The sequence below is a fragment of the Cnephaeus nilssonii genome (genome assembly GCF_951640355.1).
Source record: "Cnephaeus nilssonii genome assembly, chromosome: 13".
Lineage (NCBI taxonomy): Eukaryota > Metazoa > Chordata > Mammalia > Chiroptera > Vespertilionidae > Cnephaeus > Cnephaeus nilssonii.
The window spans coordinates 55536124-55552445 of NC_137084.1; the positions used below are offsets into that span (position 1 = coordinate 55536124).

Sequence of the window (16322 nt, forward strand, 5' to 3'; positions counted from 1 at the left end):
AACTTACATTTGGAACAAAAACACTTTATAAAGTCTCCTTAAACTCTTTTGAAAGAAAATTTTGTTCTAATAGAAAGTACAATCTGGTTCAGTTGGGATTTTGAATTTTGGAGTCTGATGTTTACCGCTATAGTTTCAGTGGGTACAATGAATGCACTTAGGGATATACTAAGGCCTCTGCCTAGGTATTAATATTAATAATATTAATATCAATAATATTAATACTGATTCTGAAAGTCAAACAAATTGAACAAAATAAGCTGGTTTGTTGAAAGAGGAAATCCCAGGCTCCTCACTGTAGTGTCTCAGGCGTGCACACTTCCTAGGGGCCTTAGCCCATCAGTGCTTCTGTCCTTTTTATCCAGATATCTCAGGCCCCTTTCTCTTCCAATACTGGGGAGTTTTCTGGTGCTTGGGGAGCACATAAATCCAAGGACACTTTCATACAGAAATAGCACAGATGAAGTTGAATTTAAACACATGCATTATTCTAGTTCCACTATCTGAGAGTCATGAATTCGGAAATGATGACTAACCAGGCAGATGACAGCAGTGGTAAAAAGTACCTCCTAAGACTCCTTCCTATGGAATAGCAGCAGGACCATATTCCATGGCAGGGCTAACTAATGCATTGGGGAAATAGGAAAAACCCATACTGATTTCTCCTGTGGCTCCATTTTTCTCTTGTCACAGCTTTATTATTATGTATTTACATACCATACATTTCACCCGTTTAAAATATGCCATTCAGTGGGTTTTAGTACACTCACAGTGTTGTGTGAGCACCACTGCAATCAATTTTAGAACATTTTCATCACCCCTCAAAAGAAACTCATACTCTTTAGCAGTCATCCCAATCCCCTCAAGCCTAGGCAACCAGTCATCTTCCTGTCTCTAGCCTTGGACAGGTGGCTCAGTCGGTTGGAGCAGCATCCTGTACACCAAAAAGACTGCGTGCTCGATTCCCTGTCAGGGTACATTCCTAGGTTGTGGGTTTGATCCCCAGTCGGGGCACATATGAGAGGCAATCAATGTTTCTCTCATTTTTATCTCTTCTCTCTCTCTCTCTCTCTCTCTCTCTCTCTCTCTCTCTCTGTCTTCTCTCTCATTTCCTCTCTCTCTAAAAATAAATAAACTTATCCTTGGGTGAGGATTAAAAAGAAGAAAGAAAGAAAAAGAAAAACAAGCAAAAACTCATAGACAGAGATAACAGTATGGTGGTTACCAGAGGGAAAGGGGTGGGGGGTAGTAAAGAATAAAGGGGGTCAAATATATGGTGACAGAAGATGATTTGACTTTGGGTGGTGGGCACACAATGCAAAGTACAGAACATGTATCATAGAAATAGACACTTGAAAACTATATGATCTTACTAACCTATGTCACCCACATATTTAATTTAAAATTTTTAATTGTGTGTGTGTGTGTGTGTGTGTGTGTGTGTGTGTGTGTGTGTGTGTGAAATGAGCTGTGCGAGTGTGGGATTTGAATTATTTACAGAGATGTAAAGACTGCAAGGCTGTGCCATTGTGCTGATCCTTGAAGAATGAATAGAATTTCCAGGCCAAAAAAAAGGGGGAGGGTTATTGCAAACAGCAGGAAGAGGTAGCTCAACAAAAAGCCTAGTGTGGCCAGATCACAGTGTTGGGATGTCAGAAAGAAAATGGCAGGAACATATTCTATTTCCTTAAACATGATTGGAGCTGCAGTCTCTGCATCTAGAAACAAATTCTGTTTTCAGAAGAGATCTATCTCTTGGTTTGAACATTTGACTTCTCTCTTGGTACTTGGTGAATTGTTTACATGTTTGAGTCTCCTTCCTGATCATAACACCTTAAGACCTGAGAACGTGAGTTAGTCTCCATGACAATGCCTAGCCAAGTGTTGGGAATATAGTAACTATTCGACAAATACTTAGTGAGGGAGTAAAGGGATCTGTGAATCAATGAATCTTCACTTTGAAGACTGAACAAATCGCACTTTTCTGTAGTGGATGAGGGTTAGAAGACACTAGTAGTTCTAACATACATATCTCACAATACATATCTCAGAACTACATTTCAGTGGATATTTAGGGGAAAACACAGTAGATTAGAGATTCCATTGGAATGAAAGTTATTGTTCAGATGCACTGTTTTAAGTACTACTGGCAGTTGAAGCTCACCCAAGAATGAAAAGCTCTTCACTGGGAGGTGATCCTTGGGAGCAAGGATAGAGGAGTAGTGAGACAGGGAAGGAAAGGAAACCAGTAAGGTTGTGCAGTGAGCAGGTTAGCACTGTGTGAAACTTTGCCTCAGTCTCTCTGGGGACATCTGAAAGAGTGTACAGAGCAAGCCTCAAATTATCCTACCGGAGGGGCGAGGAAGCTGGACTTTACCAATTTATGTCAGTTTTAGATGCGACTGCTCTTGGAAGTGTTAACTTGATTGCACTCTGACCTGTCCAGCATGCAAGACTAATACACTCCATGCATTCAGAGAAAGCTTTTAGCCGTGTGCTGAGAGGATACAGATGTTTCTTCTGCTAATGTCTAGTGCACACCTTGGACTTCCTGTGCTTTCACCAATATTTTTAAGGAAGTCACTAGGGGGAGAAGGGAGGGGCTGGGGGAGAGAAAGAGATTGAGATTACAAAGGGTACTTTGGTGAATCAAGCTACAGTTTCCACTGTTGTACTTAATCTTGAGACCATAATTGATATTTATCATTTCCATCCTTTACCACTTCTATTCCTTGGCCAACCTGCTTCTAGTCTAGGTTCATCGCTGGTGCAATAATGCAGTCTTCAATACCTGAGGGTTTGAGTCTCATGTTAACTGTCCTTGTAACCCAGTTACTTATCCTCATAGATGTTGTTGTTGCAATTACCCTTTAGGTTCTGAACAGGCCTGGAAGCATCAAGAGGCGCCCCACTGAGTCCCATGATTTCCAGACATACTCCTCCCAGCTCCAGTATTTAGCAGCCACCGTAGGTCCTCTTGGCAATCAGGATGCACTGCCTTTGCCTGCAGAGTTACTGTCTTCTCTAACTCCTGGCCTGTGGACATGGGCAGCCAACAATGACCAGGTGGCAGCTGAAGCTGTAGATTTAGTGGAACCCTTACTGTGTCCCCTGGTAGAACTTTCTAAGGCTCTAACTCTGTAGATCCTGAAGTTGTAAAAAGGGGGAGCTCACTTTCTTAAGTGAATTAGTAAACGTGATAGTGGGGGGCGGGGGGATGGGCATCATGCCTACTTCCACTTCATGAAGCTAGCTTATCCAGGACACAAAACTAAAAAACAAAAAAAAAAAAACAAAAACAAACACACAGCATTTAATAGCACCACATCTTCAGCCTTAACCATGCGGGGTGTCATTCCAAGTGAAAAACAGCAACATAGTTACAATGGCAGACCTGGTCTACCGAGAACAGTCACCACTGAGCTCTCATTGAGGCTGGTGCCCCTCTTTTCGGGGCGCTCCTTATTGGTTCAGTGAAGGGAGTGTCTTTTGGTCTCTCCTGGGGAACATGATTAGCTGGTAATTTCTCTGGCATCACAACATAAACACACTGTAACATGTCCACCCCTCAGGAGACCTCGGAGCTCTTCTCCAATACTTTGAAGTAGTTCTGGCATCTGTACACCATTTATTTTAAGCCAACATTGTTTCCAAGCTTTAAATAGCTATTCCAGTAGCACATTGGGATCAGCTCCAAGTATACTTGTCAGACTGTTAAAAATTAACTCATGAAGGAGTATTTTTATAGAAAAAGATTATTTATTATTTGGTCTTACATTCTGTCCTCCTTATCCAGCATCTCAAGATCAGTTTCTTAGAAATGTTCTCAGAGTCCTACTAGTTCTTACCAGACAGGTTCTATAGTTCACTTGATTAATGAATAATCCATTTCATCCTGCTACATAGGTCATGCCTTTCTGCTCAAGTCATGCTGAGAAATGACTCCAATTATTTGTCCAGAAGCACTGAGGGAGATGGGAGTAGAACTTAAGAAGGTAAAGCATCCCCACTTATCAAACTTCCTACTGAGGAGGGACTCTTATGCGTCTATTGGCTGTCTTTGTAAGAGCACGTACCCAAATACCTCCTCTACTTCAGTGTCCAACTCCTTCCCGAAAAGGATCCTGATTTTAATGGATAAGACTTACTAGCTTTGTGAACTCAACCTCCTATACAACTCTGCTTCTCTGGAAGTGAAATCTCAGGCAGGGTTTTCAGCATGGTCTATCCTGCAGCTACAGGAAAGGAGGGTTATTTTGATTATTGGTTGGAGGTCTTCAAGCTTTCCCCTCAAATCCTGAATTGAATGTTGGCTCACCAAGTCTGTAATTTTTTTTTCCTAAAAAATTTCTATGGAGGTTAACCAACTCCACAGTCCCATATCTTTTAAACACAAGAGCAATAGAATTCCTCCATCTATGTTCTATCCCTGATAGGAGGAGTCTTAGTAATTATGGGGCTACATTTTGCCAGGGATGAGCCCCATGCCATTATGCACCAGCAAGGGGGTCCTTGCTACCGCCTGGGTGGTGCTTGGTTCATTTCAAGAAGCTGGTATTGAGGAGTTCCTTCCTAGGCCAGCTCTGCTCCAACTAACTTAGGCTGGGCTTGGGTTCCCCCATAAGACCCTGAACAAGGATTTAAGAGAAAGTAATTTATTTTGGAAGTGAACTCAGAAAACAACAGTAGAGGAGTGGGGGAGTGATGATAGAAAGGAAGCTAATAAAGGATGAGTAGGATGGAAGGTTTCCCCTGTGGGAACCAGGGACTTATTACCACTGGGAAGTTCTGCGACATTGCATTGCGCATGCTTCAGGGTGGTCTTTCCTGAGGGACAAAGACCTAGGGCAGTGGTCGGCAAACTCATTAGTCAACAGAGCCAAATATCAACAGTACAACGATTGAAATTTCCTTTGAGAGCCAAATTTTTTAAACTTAAACTTCTTCTAACGCCACTTCTTCAAAATAGACTCGCCCAGGCCGTGGTATTTTGTCGAAGAGCCACACTTAATGAGCCAAAGAGCCGCATGTGGTTCGCGAGCCGCGGTTTGCCGACCACTGACCTAAGGTGTTTATTCCAGAATTCCTGCTGTCATAAGTTGAGGGCTGCTCCTGGAGATAGGAACTCTCTGGAACTTCTGGTCAACCTGCCTTAGGGTTCAGGTGCTCCAGAGATCAGAGAATGCCCTCAGGAAAAGGGTCACACACACAATAAGAAGCTGTGTGGTTGGTGCTTATGGAAACAGTGAAGGCCACAATAATATGGGTAGGAAAAACCAAAACATCTGTTTCAAAAGATAAAACTCCTATGAGTGTATGATGAACATCCATGGAAAATAATGCCATTAAAATGTGGTAGCTACCTGTAGCATATCAGCACCACAGCCATTGAGTAAAGCAAGATATCACCATGCATATTTTAGCTGTATGTGTGTGTGTGTGTGTGTGTGTGTGTGTGTGTGTGTGTGAGCTGGTCTGGCATCTGTCTTGATCAGATTATCTGAGGCTATATTTCTCTGCTTAACCAAAGAAATCTGTATATACTACTTACTTCCTTGGCCTAAATGTCGATATGAACAGTAGGTATAGATGGAATGACTCATCTCAGTTTTAATAGTGCTCAGCAGTTCCTTTAAATGCACATGTCCCATCTCCTGTTTGAAACAGAATTTTAGAAATGAGTCTTGAGAACCATGGATACCCAGTCCCCCAAAATGTTCACAACTCTAAGAAACTCGGAGCACTCTCAGAAATAAGGAAATGGAGTCCGTTCATGTTTTATTTTTCACTTGTGAAAATATATACAATATATATTACATGTACAGAGTCCCACAGCATGAGTCAGAGAAAGCTAACAAAAGGGCACAAACAGGGGGCAGATCTTTTTCATACATTTTCCAGTTAAACCCACGTTCGGGGCAAGGCAAGCGACAATAAAAGCAACAGCACAGGAAGCCTGTGTGCATGACGCCGAAGAGCTAAATCAGAGGAAACTCCTGGGTCTGTTGGGAACGGAGGTCATGTCTGGAGAAAAGACCATTTCAACTTAGGAGGCCGGTCAGAGCAGCAGAGAATATATTCAAGTCTGGGCAAAGATACCAGCGGCAAAACGAAAGCCAGTGCTCGACTTGCCAGCCAGTCTGCCCTTCTCCCCTTTCTCTTGAAAACCTGAGGCCTTGGCTGATGCAAAGAAGCAAATAGCACGGCCCAATCTCATCCTGCAGAATGGTGGTCAGCTACCAGACACAATTTTTTAACACACTAAATATTCTAAATGCTTGTAAACACAGTTGCTGATGCTGGGTGGCGGGGCGGCGGGGGGGGGGGGGGGGGGGGGAGGCTGAGGGGGAAAGGGGGCAGACATTAAAAACACATTTGCTATTTCTCTCATATAGGAAAGACAGAGGCAGAGATCTTTGGCGTGTCACATGTGTATCCCTATCATGACATTTTCCCAAAGTGATAAAAGCTGAGGCACCATGTCTGAGAGGATGGGGTGATGTGCAGCATGTGCCAGCACAGAGCCCACTAGGACCTGGCACAGCTGGAGCAGCTGACGGCCCTGGGCGGCGTGAGGTGCGGCTTCACGATGTCCGGCTCGATGGACTCCATCAGCTCACACTCATTGGCGAGGATGTGCTTCACCAGGCACCTGGAGGCTTCGTCGATGTTTATGTTTTCCTAAAGGGAAAAAACAAAACAAAGCAGCTTTTCTTACTCAGTGTTCTAGATGATGCCGGAGCAGAGACCTTTATGTGACAGAAGGGCAGTATTTTGGGCAACTCGTTTAAACATCCCTTCCTATAGGCTGCCCATGCGTCCTCTTTCTCTTCCCTTCACTTCTTTCAAAGTGCTTTGCTTTTTAGACCTTCACAAAGGTAAACGTGTTTATTTTGGTCTGTCAGGCAGGAGAAATAGTGTTTCGTAGGCTCACTTAGTAGGTTGAATGTAAGTTAGAGGGCAGTTTTCTTATTTTTCACATACTCTTACACTATAACATAATATTACAAAATACTTACTTCCAGTGTATCAAACACAAAATCATGATCTTCAGTGAAGTCAAATCTGGCTGTTTTTATCACAATTGGTAGAACTTCTCTGATGTGTTTCCTCATATTCAATGTAAGCAGATAAGGACTTCCTTGTCAAATTGTTTTACTATAAAACCTTGTCCGATCTGAAGTATAACTACTTATCCCTAATTTGTGTGTGTATGTCAAAGTTGTTGATATACAGGGTGTCCCCCCCCAAAAATGTATACACACTTTGACAGCTGATAGCTCAATTTTAAAAATGATATGTATTTTAATCAACACTGCCTTTACAATTATTCCAAGTGTGATTATACATTTTGGGGGGACACCCGCCCGATATTTTTAGATCACTGTCTGAAGTCATATTACATGGAAAATGTAAGAGGCAGTGATTGCTTCCAAATGCTATTTATGACTAACGCCTAATGGTCATAAATTTAAAACAAGGTTAAGTTCTGGTTGCTTTTGTGCATTTTGGGGGATGTGTTCTTGTCTTTTTACAAGACCAGTGTTCATGTCTCTGAGCCTCCCCTTTCCTCATCTATATAATCGTCTTGATAATACTTATCTATCTAATAAAAAGTTGCTTCCCTTCACTGGGTGTAGTGATCATGGGTGCTTTCACTGTGTGAACGTGCTGGGTACTTTGCATACATAATCTCTTACAATCCCAGGGTTTGTTTTCTGTTCTTAGTGATTTTGTTGTTGTTGGGATGGGGCGGGGTGGGGAGGAGGCCTGTCTGCCTTCAGCTCAAGTACCTGCCTCATGCTGGGGAAGTTGGTCCATAGAGAACAGCTGCCTTCTGCCCTCTTCTCTGCTGTGCAGGTTCCCATGCCTTCAGGTCAGTGCCATGCTTGGCATGCTTTCTGGCACTCTTCCTCTTCCTGGTGTCATGCCCACACATCACACTTGAATGATGTGCTCCCAGACAGTAATCTCTCCAAGGTAGGGGCACACCCGGCTCAATGCTTTGCTCTTGAGTCCAGTCACTTGTTTATGTGACCAATTGGAAGCCAGGACCAGGTCCTCTAATGTCTCAGATGCAAGGACAGTAGGGAGTGCAAGTAGTCTGACTTAGCCTTCCAGGCCTTGGCTTCCTGGGCCAACACATCTCCCTAAATAAGACCCATGTTCGGGAGGTTACAGGGTGCTTGCCCAGCCATTACTAAACCAATACTTTAGTGTCCAGTTGAATATTGCTTGTGTGTTGGGGAAGGAGACAACAAAATCCCTCCCCAAATACCAACCATGAGTTATCATCACATCAGTTTATACAAAATAAAACTGAAGGTTAGAGAGATTAAGAAACTTCCCCAAGATCACATAGTGGATGGGTTGGAGGGCCAGAACTCAGACCCAGGCTTTTTTGACATCAAAGCCTAGGTCTTACTAAGTCATATTCCTTTTCAAGATTGTTTCAAATATCAAGTACAATCCTATCTAATAAAACAGTAATATACAAATTGACCATACCTCCACTACACTCACAAGCCACGTCCACCAGCCAATCAGGAGCAAGTATGCAAATTAACCCAAGATGGCTGCGGCCACGGAGCGAGCAGGAGGCTTGGGTTGCCCCCGGTGATAGAGGAAGCCAAACTTCCCGCACACACTGGCAGGCCCAGGCCTCCACTCAAGGCTACAAAATTTCAATTATAGAAGATAAATAAATCTCAGATACCAGGGCCTCCGCTTGGGTCACTGGGGTGTGTGGCTGGCCTGCAAACCACCACAGGCCCCTCGCCCAGGCCGCCCCATGCCCCAAGGGAACCCCCACCCTGATCTGGGACACCCTTCAGGGAAAACCAGCTGGCCCCTACCTGTGCACCAGGCCTCTATCCTATCTAATAAAAGAGTAATATGCAAATTGACTGTCACTCCAACACACAAGATTGCTGCCCCCATGTGGTCAAAGATGGATGCCCCCATGTGGACACAAGATGGCCGCCACAAGATGGCCAGCAGGGGAGGGCAGTTGGGAGGGACCAGGCCTGCAAGGGAGGGCAGTTGTGGGCAATCCGGCCAGCAGGGGAGGGCAGTTGGGAGGGACCAGGCCTGCAAGGGAGGGCAGTTAGGGGCGAGCAAGTCTGCAGGGGAGGGCAGTTAGGGGTAACCAGGCCTGCAGGGGAGGGCAGTTAGGGGCAAACAGGCTGGCAGAAGAGCAGTTAGGCATCAATCAGGCTGGCAGGGGAGTGGTTAGGGGGTGATCAGGCTGGCAGGCAGAAGCGTTTAGGGGAAATCAGGAAGGCAGGCAGGCGAGCAGTTGGGAGGCAGCAGTCCTGGATTATGAGAGGGATGTCTGACTGCCCGTTTAGTCCAGATCCCATAGGGTCGGGCCTAAACGGGCAGTTGGACATCCCCCGAGGGGTTCCAGATTGGAGAGGGTGCAGGCTGGGCTAAGGGACACACACCCCGTGCACGAATTTTGTGCACTGGGCCTGTAGTAACAAATAAAAACTTTTTACCCCAGCATTAGGCCCAAAAGATGCTAAATGAACCTTAGTTCCTTTCTCCTTCATATGTTAAGGAAAAATAAACAAACACATGTTTCTATGACAGGAAAATCTAGTTTTAAGCATTAAAAAGGGCCCTACTTCATGTACAATATAAGTTAGTTTTGGCAGTCATATTTTTTTAACCCCCACTCACATCTAACATGCCAATTAAATGGGGTTTTCTTCCTATTAATATGCAAAGTGGCATAATCTAATAACCCGGAGAGTAAAATGCTAGTGTAGACAAATCAATACAAATCTATCATCATTATGAGAAAAGTAACTAAAACCTAAGCCAAATTAATGGCAGCCTAGACATTCACTCCGGTAAAAGATAAGATGAAACTGATGGGTTAACACACCGAATAAAGGCTAGTTGGTGTCAGGACTAGGACATGGGGCCATGTCTAGTTCCATCAGAGCCTGCTTTCAGACTGTATATAGGAGCAAAGTGGCAGTTCATGGTGACTGAGCCACATTCATTCATTCAATTAATATTCTTTAGATTCCCACTAAGTACTACACATACAAAGAACAACACAATGAAAGAATTCATGTCCTTGACTGAGCTTCTACACTATCAAGGTTTAGGTAAACAGAAGAGTAAGGTTGGAAATGCATCTTGAGCCAGAGCACTGTAGAGGATTGGATACTAAGTTGGTCAGGTAGTCACTGAGGTTGTTCTGTAGGTGACGTGTCAATAAACACAATACACTACAAATCCATTATCAGACAAAACTATATGACGCTTAGCACTCTATTTTATCCCTTCATCTATCAGTAAATATTTAGTAAATACCTCTCATGTGTACCATGGTGCTGATTGCTATGGTATATTCCTATGTCAGATTAGAGATTTCAAGAGGAAGCCACAAAGAAAAGCAAACCCATTATATACCACTACACTTACCACATACAAACTACACAAAGGCATGGTGTACAGTGTTTAGAGCACAGGTCTGAAGTCAAACTCTTCTCTTAGCTCCCCCACTTTCTGGTTGTATAACCTTGGACATATTCCTTTACCATTCCCTGCCTCAGTTTCCTCATCTGTAAAAAGGGAACTAGGAGATCTACTTTCAAGGTGATTGTAAGTTAATAATGTTAATACTTAGCACATATGAAATGCTTAGACAAATACTTAGACAAGGGCATAGAGGATGCATTCAGTAAATTTTATCTATATATTCTTCTCATTTAATTATCAGAAGAACACCATTATGTGTATGTTCTATTCCTTCATTTTGCAGCTGAGGACAGAGATTGGGAAGGGGTAAGTGGCTGGCCCCAAGACACACAATAGGAAGTGGGATTGCCAGCTATGAGCCCAGCGAGAAGAGTAAACACTAACATTAACCATAAGCTTACTACAAAAACCAGGTGTATAGTGTTTAGAGCAGAGGCTCTGAGCCAGACTCTGTTTCAGCTCCCCCAAGATATGCACTGGGAAGGAGCCACATTGTCACTGATTTCAACACAGGACAATCACATGGTCAGCATGGAGATATGGAGAAAGAAGAAGTTCCCCAAATAAAGGAACAGCATGGGCAGGAGATGCGTTTCCAGTATAAACAGGGTAGGAGCATGCAGTCAGGGCTTTGGGCAAGGCTGGTTCCTACTGCTAGTCCTTCTGTTCACCATGGAAGTCACAGCCAAGTGCCTAGACTAGGAGAGGGATAGCAATACAGAACCAACTCCCACACCCTCTGTCCAAGGCCAGCATGATTCCTCCAACCTGGCCTGATAGAACTACAGGTTCAGACCTATTAGGTGGGCAATTATATTGCAACTAGAGGCCCAGTGCATGAAATCGTGCGGGTAGGGTCCCTAGGGCCTAGCCTCCTGTGATCAGGGCCATCTTTTGCCTGTTCGTCAGTCCCCAGGCTGAATGCTGCCTCTGCCGCCGGGCTGTAAGGCCATTGGAATCACCAGCTCATCCCCAGCTGCTCGGGGGCTCAGGCCTGCGGGAAAGCAGGTGCTGGCAACTTCACCTCCATGTGCATGTGCCGGGCCGGCCGCTGATGGAATGCACTGCCCACTTGGGGCCACTCACATGGACACCACCACCACCACTGCTGCCACCGCCGCTGCTGCTGGGGCTTGAGGTGCTGATAGAAGCTGCAGGGCGCACCTGCGACCTACCTGCCTCGACATGAGTGGCCCCGAGAGGGCAGCGTGTTCCATCAGCGGCCGGCTCGGCGCACACGCATGGAGGTGAAGTCGCCAGCACCTGCTTTCCCGCAGGCCTGAGCCCCCGAGCAGCCAGGGATGAGCTGGTGATCCCAATGGCCTGACAGCCTGCCCGTCTTCCCGCCCCCGACCTGGATTCCTCCGTTCACCATCGCTGATCCATCAGAGCCTGTGGGCAGGGACCAAGGGGTCAGCTGTTCAGCCCACTCGCCAGTCCCCAGTCCTGCCCCACCTCGCCCCGCTTGCAGGCCGGGGGAGGAGGGAGGGACCGAGAGGTGCTCAATGCACCTCATGGTGACCGGTCATTTGGTCATCATGGTTGTCACAGACATTGGCTTTTTATACATATAGATATAATTGATTGAGCAGCTTGGCACCCAAGTAGACACAGACACGCACACAATTTGTAGGTGATTGTGAAGACACAGAGCTGCTGACTTTAGTGGGAAATACTACCTGGGGATTTGGGGATTTTTATTTGCATTTATTCTAGAAAGTAGTAATACCATCTCTGGGAACATCTTTTGTTAAAAAGGAAATTCATACTTTCTATGACTTCCAAGAGAGGTACACTTAGACTGAACCTGTGATTTATTTACATATTTACATCATGACAAGATGCTCTATTGTGCGGACTGCTTTAGGTTGATGTATGCTCATCTCTGTGTCTCTGCTCAGAATCTTCTCTTTTATATCAGTGAGCATGCCTGGGAAACAGGCTTTGAAATTCCTAATAAAGCACTTTAGTAAAAACAAATGGTGGTAACCACCAGTTGTTATTGAGTGTCCACACTGGTAATATAGTAGGTGCTTGACTTATGAAATTACGTTCACATCCTACCCTCACAAAAATCTGTTAAAGAGTGAATAGCCATATGTTAAAGGAAAGGAGACTTTAACCTTTAACAAAATTATGCCCAGAGCAGAACAAGGTCTTGGTCAATCTGTCATTCCAACCAAGCCTGGCCTAACTCCACTTCCTATCCAGTTCCCATACATTACCTTACAGTATCTCCCAGGATTAACAGAGCTATGAAAATAAATTTCATTTATAAATCAGTAGGTCTCAATCCTGGCTGCATATTCAACTCACTGGGGAGAGTTAAAAATAATTGGTACCAGGGCTCTCCTCCCAGACATTGTTATAATTTATCTGGAATGGGGCCCAACATGGGTATTTTTTTAAAGTTTCTCCACTTCTTGAAATGGGCATCCAGGTTTGAGACACACTTGTGTAATTAGGAATATCTTTAAAGGCACTCCTTTTTAGTTCAATCGTGAACTTTCTGGAAATATCATTTAAGGCAGTGATTTTAAGCTGCACTGATTCTGATCTTCCTATAGATAAAGGAATATAAATCTAACTATCTGAGGTCTTGGGTGATTGTCAGTTTTTTAATTAGCTCTTCAGAACATCTGTCTGATGGCAAATTATTTAATCTCTGACCGCTGGTGCCAGAGAGCAAAAATATCCTAGCAGAAAACCTTCACATCTACCTACTTAGAAACCGGCAAATAATTCATCCTCTGCTAATCTTCCCAAATACATCAACCTCAAACAAAACACTATGTACCAGAGGCTACAAGATTAGGGCACTAAATTTCTCAGCCCTGTGAAGTTTTAATTAGAGCAGATGGCCCACTGGATAGTAACACCATTCTAAGAAGTTTTGCACAGAACAGGGGTCTTAAAGTCCTTACTCTAAGATTCAGCGTTTGTTTACTGAGCACATAAGTGCTGAACATTTTGCTGGTTTTCATTTACTTTAGTTCCTGTCTAACATGGGGTGAGCATAGTGGACACCTATAGTTTTGTCTGCTTAGCACTTGCCCTCATCTCTACGATCACGCCCCGTCTCCTTTGGGTAACTGCCTCCTCCCACTGTGATTATGAGCTTCTACTGGGACTCCTCCAAACTGAGCCCCATGTCTCAGAAATTATTCTCAGAAAGTGGCATTTCATGTAATCTTTGTGACAAAGCTGAGGTGGGAGGTGCTGCCCTCATTTTACAGATGAGAAAAGTGAGGTTCAGTGAGGTTAAATGACATGCACATGGTCTCAGTAAGGGGTGGCATCTGACTTCCAACTTCAATCCCCAAAGCTTCTATATTTTCCCTTTGTCTTCTCCTGCTGACATCTTAGGGTCTATGGTCAACCATTTGTTAGTGCCCATGTGAAGGTCTGCCTGAACCCAAAGCCCATGCTACACTTTCTCCGTGAAGGAAAGAAGAGAAGAGTATGAGTCATTCAAACCAGGTCCTAATGATGCCCTACTCTCTGCAAGTTCCCAGATTTTAGTCTGTGTGATAGGCACTGGGAAGGAGCCATGAGGTCACTGATTTCAACACAGGACAGAGTCACATGGTCATCATGGAGATAGAGGGAAAGAAGATAAAAGTTCACAAATAAACTCAGCTCCGAAGACTGTGCCCCTCTGACAATACCTCCCCCATCGCCACCACAGTCCTACTTCAGCCACTGTCCTTTACGCACTAATGTCAAAGTCCATTCAAACCCTCTTTCTCCCCTTTTCTATAGTCTCAGGGCCTCATACCTGCAACCTTGGTATGTGCCCTGACTGGGAATTGAACCCACCATCTTTTGTTGTACGAAACAATGCTCCAACTAACCGAGCCACATAGGCTAGGGCTCCTCTTAAAAACTTTTATGAAACTGAATGGTCAACTCTAGCTTAAAAGTTTCTTTTCAGAACTAGAGTTTATCTTTTCTTTATATAAAACTCTTTTGTTCATAATTCAACTAACTCTTCGTTACAGAGTTTGAAACCCTTGTTTTCAAGACAGCATAAATTAAACTCTGCCAACATTGTTAGAAAAACATTGCTTGAGTGAAAGCATATAGGAACACAAACTATGTATAAAAATGGATGTGTTGCTAAGACTAAACAAAACAATTTTATAATCACCTTTTTGTATTTGGAATTTCATGATACTAGCTAACTACAAGAACTTTGGCATCAACCCTTGAACCTAAGTCTGCCTTTCCCTACCCAATCCCTGGTGTCTAACTCCTAAATTCCTCAGTCAGATAACAAGCCATTCTTAGCCTGAGCAACCTCACTTAGCACATGCTATATAATTTACTTCTTCCAGACATGGATTAACAGCATCCTTTTTTTCATTCTACAAACTTTTAATAGCAAAGAAAGAGGCGATACATCAATTTGAAGTTCTCATCATGTAATATTGAAATACATACCATGTAACTAAATGAAATCATTTATAATTCAGCTAATAATCACTGAGCATTTTCCATGGACCAGGCACTATTCATCAGTCTTTACACTCCTTGCTTTAATATGCTATGGAGTCAGCCCTTAGGTGATGATCTTATTAGTTCAGGCCTTTTCTGGTCTCTGCTTAGAGATCATGATGGTGATGTGCTCCCTTCTCACAACCACTGTGGCATTTCATCCTAGGTCAGGTCTTGTGTGGTCTCTTCTCCAGTCACATGCCTCCATTTCCCTCTATGACAATCATCTCATATATTCCTTCTAGGCTGTTTCCTGGCTACTCTAATTTAAGTGTAGCTACAATCTTATGTCATCCCCATTTCCCAGTTCAAAAAGACTCTGTTGGCCCAGTCGACACGACTCAGTGGTTGAAAATCAACCTCTGAGCCAGAAGGTCAGGGCACATACCCAGGTTGCAGGCTTGATCCCCAGTGCGGGGCATGCAGGAGGCAGCCAATCAGTGATTCTTTCTCATCATTGACATGTGTGTGTGTGTGTGTGTGTGTGTGTGTGTGTGTGTGTCTCCCCCTTCCTCTCTGAAATCAATAAAAATATTTTTTAAAGACTGTTGGCTCACATTGCCAGCTCAGAATCAGTCCAGACCAGCAAACTTGAGAGCCAAGCAATCTGGCCACAACTCCACTGTCCTGGCTCATCTCCACTGGCCCCCCTTACTCAGCTGGATTCCAACTGAACTAAATAAACCACAGGCCATTCCCTCGAGGTGCTTTGCTTAGGTTAGTCTGACTTCATCTCTACCTGTAGATCCTCTGCCCATCCAGAGTGAACATATCTCATCTGCTTTTCTTTTTATTTAAAAAAAATAAATAGTTGACATTCAGTATCATTTTACATTAGTTTCAGCATAGTGGTTAGACAATTAAATAATTTATGAAGTGATTCCCCTGATAATTCAAGTACCTGCTTCATTTGGAAGTACGTAGCTACTGACATCTAACTGATTCACAAGGATTTCATTTTATTCTGCTTTGAACTTTTATTTTATTTTTGAAATGATTTTGTTGATCTGAGAGAGCGATAAAGGGAGAGGGAGAGATAGAAACATCAATGATGAAAGAGAATCATTGATCGCTGCCTCCTGCACACCCACTATTGGAGATCAAGCCAGCTACTGGCCATGTGCCCTGACTAGGAATCAAATAGGCAACCTTTCCATGCATGGGACAAAGCTCAACCAACTGAGCCACACCAATCAGGCTCTGCTTTGAACTTTTTGACGTAATTCAGGTATATTTCCCAGTTTCAGAATCTTATGGTCATTTTGAAATTTTATTATATGTTCATTTGTTTATTTAAGGGGAAAGGTAAAGAAGGACTCAGAACTAGC

The 16322-nt window shown here is 43.8% G+C and overlaps 1 protein-coding gene across 1 annotated transcript in view; it reads right to left on the bottom strand.

The window, feature by feature from the left end:
* Nucleotides 1-5827: 5827 nt before the first annotated feature.
* RAB38 (RAB38, member RAS oncogene family) overlaps nt 5828-16322 on the bottom strand; it is a 48782-nt gene continuing 38287 nt past the window's right edge. Inside the window, exon 3 of the mRNA XM_079789002.1 lies at nt 5828-6681. Coding sequence (XP_079645128.1) covers nt 6529-6681 — 153 coding nt within the window. The 3' untranslated portion in view covers nt 5828-6528. The remainder of the gene's footprint in view (nt 6682-16322) is intronic.